Here is a 6000-nt window from a genome sequence, read left to right on the forward strand (position 1 = left end):
GCCTTGAAACCAACTGTTGAACTACTAATAGCAATCCCACTGGCAACACCATTGCAACATAGAAGTTCAAGAAGGTAGCTCTCCACCAGTAACTCAAGAAAAGTTAGGCCCACATCCCACAAAACAGAATTTTAAAAAATTAACTGTTAGTAATGTGCAAGGTTTCCCTGATGTGAGCTAATTCTACCACCCAGAGTTGGGAGCCACAGTGAAAATTTCACCTGGAGCTTTCCAGCTCCTGTAGATAGGGACATAGCTGCACTATGGAAGATGTCGTATTTACTCTGTCGTTGTGGAACTACAATATCCAAAATGCACTATTCCAGGATTCTGGTACGTGGGAATAAGGGTGGGTCGAGAGAGATGCATAATACTAGATGGCAGTTTAGCACTAGCAGTAAGTTTCATACTGCTTCTGAATATCATAATATGATAAAAGATTAAAAGTAAATTAGTTTTAAATCCTCGTTAAAGATATTTTTAATCAGTTTGCTCACACCGCTGGAGCAGTTAGGATGTGAACTTTCTGAAATCAGTGTTACCAGAGGTAGGGACGCTACCACTATGCCACAAGAGTCTGTCCTTAGTATTATGTACTGATTATCTATTAAACATAAACGGTGTTTACACAGAAACAGAAAATAGGAACAGAATAGGCCATTCAGCCCTTCAAGCCTGCTCCATCATTGAAAGTGATTACGGTTAACCATCCAGCTCAGCATTCTGTTTCTGCTTTATTCCCATAACCTTTGCTTCCTTTTAGGTCCAAGAACAGTATCAAACTCCTTCTTGAAAACATTTAGTGTTTTGGCCTCCAATGCTTTCTGAGGCAGAGAATTTCATAGGTTTAGCACTCTGTGTGAAGGAATGTCTCCTCATCTCGGTTGTAGATGGCCGAGCCTATATGCTTAAACTGTAACCCCTGGTCATCAGGAACACCCTTCCTATGTTTAACTGGTCGAGTCTTGAGAATTTTGTACATTTCTATGAAATTCCCCCTCCTCCTTCTAAACTCCAGTGAAAAACATAGCCCTAACTGATCCAGTTTGTATGAGATTAAGGAAGAAAGAATAAGTCATTACAATAATATAGTTATTCATAACTTAAACAAGTTTTCAAAAATGGTCAGGAAATACTACACCGATGAACATGATAAGGTCTGTCACATTTTTATTACAAATCTGTTGCATAATACGTTGGTGTTAATTTTAATGCAACCAGTCAACTGACAGCAATGGGAGCAGGGTTTACACTGGACTCCTGCCTGCTCTATTGCATTCATGTAACACTTTTATGTTTTAAAACAGCCTAAGCCTCTTCATTGGAAGATCATCAACACTTAACCACATAGAGAGTGGTTAGGACAGGATCAGAAATGCAAAGATGAGAAAGTTTCAGATGGGAATTCCCAGAGTTTAGCACTCAAATAGCTGAAGGGCCATCACTAGTGCAGGGATTAAAATTGGCGATACACAAGAGGCCAGATTGAGGGGAATATAGAGAACACAGGATGGTGTGGGGAGGCTGTAGGCTCCAAAGGAAAGGGGGCATAATTTCACAGCAAAGACATGCCAGCCACAGGGTGCGTACATGGTGCTGAATCACACCTAGTATATGTTCAAACTGGTCAGCAACAGCCAGTGGCAGCCAGGATCTAAGGCTGGGGTTATCCAGGTAAGTGAGCTCTCCTTTACTAACTAAAGGTTCACTGTGGGCCAGATAGAGCAGCTGAACTCATCCAGACCCCTCATGGACACAATAAACCTGCACTATCACAGATGGTTCCAGCCCTCCTGAATGCAGACTTCTCGTTCCCTCACCCCATCCTCGATTCCTTATCCACCTTTTCAGGGACCATGTCGGAAGTCACGTATACTTCTAGAGAGTCAGTTCTGTGCAGTGTTCCCATCTGGTGATTTCAGATGCAGCCAGAATAAAGCTTGTATAATCGATCACCATCAGTGGAATATCAATATTAAAGTGCATTCTTGAGGTTGTTCGATACCTTCTATTGCTTTCAATTATCAAAGTTAAACATCACACAACACCAGGTTACAGTCCATCAGGTTTATTTGGAAGCTCAGAGCAGTACTTCCAAATAAACCGGTTGGACTATAACCTGGTGTTGTGTGATGCTTAACTTTGTCCATCCCAGCGCAACACTGGCTCCTCTACATCATTTCAATTATCACAAAATTCCTATTCCTCTACATCCATGAAGGGAGATGGCTGCATTTTGCATTATCTTTTGCACGTCCCTGACAGATTGCTGCAGACAGGATGTGCCAGGATATTCCGAGGGGAATGGAGGAGTTTGCTAGATGGAAAGGTCATGGGTCTCGGTGAGTATTTGTAACTCACTCGCCGCTCCTCTCCTCTGGGAGCGAGAAGCAGGAGTTGGAACCATGTCAGAGTCCTGTGGCGGTACCTGGGGCAAAGAATCACTCTTTGGGATTTTCACAGATCTACCCCTTTAACTGGCACGGAGACGGACTCTTCATCTAATTGGCTAGGGAGTGGGGGGTGGGGGTGGTGGGAGTGTGGGTTCAGATCCTCTTGAAGCTTTATGGTCAAACAGCTTGCACTTTGAGAGATGCATCATGCTGTAGGGGAAGGGAAGTAACTGACAGAATGCTTCATCACAGACATTCACTCTCACCGTCCTTTTCAAAGAAGGAGTGGCTCTGGCAGCAGTCTCAACTCTGTGTGGGGAGGGATGTGGTTTGGGGTTGCAGAGATGGAGGAGGGAGAATCCCTCAACACGGCGGCCTCGTATCCCAGCCCACACCCAGGGAAATGTGGGAAGGCCCCCGGATCTGCCTGAAGCATTGGCTACTGGGTTTGGAATGGGAATAGGTTTGAGGATGGGGGTTAGGGCATGGGGGTTAAGGGCTGAAGCTGGGCAGGGTATCAGGGTGTTGGCACACCAGCTGACACTATAAACCCCTTCCATTCGTCCCTCCTAGCTTACATTCCTGCCAGAACATTTAGCCCCAGGCTTCTCAGCGTTGGGCTCTGGCATTTTAATTGTTGATCTAATCTCAAACATCACTGCTTCAAAACACAACTGAAGTAAATTGATGAGCCTGCAGCATTCGGCTTCTGAATTTCAGTACACACTGCCTTCCTCCTCCCAATACTCTGGCCGGAATTCAATAGGAAACAAAAGTTCCTCTTAACCTCAGCCCCAAGTCCCTGAAACAACAGAGGCTGAGTTAGCAGGGTTTATTGTATAACACACTGATATCTGCTCACCACAGCAGCCAGAGCTGAATGAATTGGGTCATCAGCTCTTACTCAGCGTTCTGAATCTATTCACTCAGTGTTCACATGGTAACAGGTCACCTGATTATTCAGAAGCAAGCCTGGGTCCAGTGAATGGGAATCAGTCACACTCTGCTGCTGCTCTCAATACTTACAGCTTTCTCTTCAGCCCGATTGTGTTGTGGTTCGATTGGAGCTGGCTGAGCAGGAACTGAATCAGCTGTTAACAGAGATCAGAGGCAGGTGTTAGCACAGTGAGTCAGCAGATCATGACAGGGCAGGTCACAACGCCACATTTTCATGAGCTCAGGTTAATCAGCAGGGCACGGGGAGGTCAACTGGACAAATTCTGCCTCCAACCACGTACGCTTAACCAACACTGCAGTTACCTTTCCTTCCAAAACCGCCATGTGTCTCTTTTGGTTAGTTCTTTAGTCACCTCTCTTCCCCTAAACCACACACCTCAAGGAGCCCTACAGTGTGGAAAATGGCCATTTGACCTATTAAGACTGCACTGACCCTCTGAAGAGCATCCCACACAGATCCAGCACCCCCCACCTAATCTACACATCCTTGACACTATGGGGCAATTTAGCATGGCCAATCTACCTAACCTGCACATCTTTGTGACTGTGGAAGCGGAGCACCCGGAGGAACTCCAAACAGACTCAGAGAGAATGTGCAAACTCCACATAGACAGCCCCAGGGTGGAATTGAACCCAGGCCCCTGGCGCTGTGAGGCAGCAGTGCTAACCACTTTGCCAAATGCCATTCTCAATCACATTTCCCCTGCAACTAAAAATAAAGGTAATGTTACCATTGTCTCAGTGGAGCACAGGGCTGCTATCTCATTGGAAAGAGTGCAAGAGTGCAAGATGACTGCTGGTTGTTTAACCGGAGGGTCGCCACACCTCAGGTGAGGGGAAAGGGTGAGAAGGCGATTCATAGCATCTCTGCAGTGTTGAAACAGGCCAATCGGCCCATCACTTTCACATGAACCCTCCGAAGAGCATCCCACACAGACCCAGTCCTTCAAGGTGACTTCAGTTGGTGTGGGAATTGAACTCGCGTTGTTGGCATTACTCTGCATAGCAAACCAACCATCCACCCTGCAACTACACATCTATCAGAGACAAATCCAGTCATCTCTCGGTCTTGATAATCTCTCTCAAACAACCTCTGTCACCTCTTACTAACTATCCAATCACCCTTCAAACAAACAGTCTCAGCTGCCTGCGTTTGCAAGCACAAACATAACCTTTGACATCACTGTACAGCATAAATAATTTTCCAGGTAAAATTACAGGCAGATTTCCCAGGCCTCTGCCAGCATTAAAGGTGAAGTTGTGGACTCATATCATGAAGGATAAGGATTTCTGGTGGGAAGCTTCTATTTAACCAGGCCCCCCCCCCCTCACCAGCTATGAATGACCTGATTGGTAATGATGTCGTATCACCCAGTTTTCTCAGCCTGATCTTTAATAAAAGATGGTTTTACTCACTTGTTTAATTGGTAAGGTGTTACAAAACTGGGGCACAAACACAAGCCATTAAAAATCTTCATACCATTAAGTGACAGAACCACTGATGCACACACAAAATACATATGCTGTTCCAAAGGGGCACAGCCGGGATATAAGTTCAGGGAAAGACTGTGCTAGGGGGGCATCAGTCCTGGATGCAATAACTTAATTCAGAAAGATAGGGTCTTTGCAAAATACCACCACCTTCCTCACTCAGCATAGAGTAACTTCCAAGACCTCCTGTCTGGCTTTCCCCATGAAGTCCTCACCACCCTGGCACATCAGTCTCGCCATCTTGGTTATCCTTGTGTTGGTACTGCCAGGTCCAAAAGCTGCCTCACTGAGCAGGACCTGTGCACCTGGCACTTGACCTCTAGAGGAAAGGCCATTGCTACTCTCCAATCTGCCTGATTGGAAGAGTCAACATAGGTATCCCCAGCCCCTTTTGAACAAGGCATCCGACAAAACAGAAGATTCAAGTCTCTGTATTCCCCCTCCTATCTGGTTTTTGGAGACGGATTTTCAAAGATGTAGGAGCAAGTGCCTGACTAATTTTCCCAAGCCTTTATATAGCAGAGAAAGCAACAGCATTGAGAAATTGAACAGGATCGCTCACCTTGTTAATCACCTTCTGCTGCTGCATGTGTTTCTGTCGAAGAGAGACAACCTCCCGCCATAGCACTTCATTCTGACTGAAGACAAAGAGAGAGAGAGAGTGTTAAAGAGCTGCCAGTGGTAAAACAGCTCAAGCTAAATAAGGAGATTCTCAATGAGAGCATCTACCATCGGCCATTGCAACAGCAGAATAGCATCATGACTGCTACACTGGGTGCTACTTTTTCAACACCCAATGCCTGCTCCAGTTCACTTCCAAATGTTCCCAATGTTTTTTTTTTGGGGAGTAATTAGGTGAGGATACGTACATGTTGCACACAAAAAAGGATTTTACTGCTTTTCCCTTCATTGTCACACCAAACACCTCTGACATAATTAGCAAATAAGTGTCAAATTCAGGTGGACTTCCAGAGTGAAACCATATCCACTTGGGTTCAAATGAGGATTTCTCAGACACATCCCACATTATGTTTGGCAGGGAGATACAATAAGACTTGAACCCAGCACAATGTTTACCACCCACTTTGCCCAGCAGCTGGATTGAAACAGGTTTGACTCCATGGTGCGGCAATCTAGCCAATACATTACAAAGCCACCC

The 6000-nt window shown here is 45.4% G+C and overlaps 1 protein-coding gene across 1 annotated transcript in view; it reads right to left on the reverse strand.

The window, feature by feature from the left end:
* The window catches only part of hsf4 (heat shock transcription factor 4), a 64103-nt gene that overhangs the window by 19864 nt on the left and 38239 nt on the right, over window positions 1–6000 (reverse strand). The window contains exons 4-5 of the mRNA XM_043707536.1: window positions 5404–5502; window positions 3420–3484 (exon numbers count right to left, since the gene is read on the reverse strand). Of these exons, the coding sequence (XP_043563471.1) occupies window positions 3420–3484; window positions 5404–5502 (164 nt within the window). The remainder of the gene's footprint in view (window positions 1–3419; window positions 3485–5403; window positions 5503–6000) is intronic.

This window comes from Chiloscyllium plagiosum, chromosome 17 (assembly GCF_004010195.1).
Source record: "Chiloscyllium plagiosum isolate BGI_BamShark_2017 chromosome 17, ASM401019v2, whole genome shotgun sequence".
NCBI lineage: Eukaryota > Metazoa > Chordata > Chondrichthyes > Orectolobiformes > Hemiscylliidae > Chiloscyllium > Chiloscyllium plagiosum.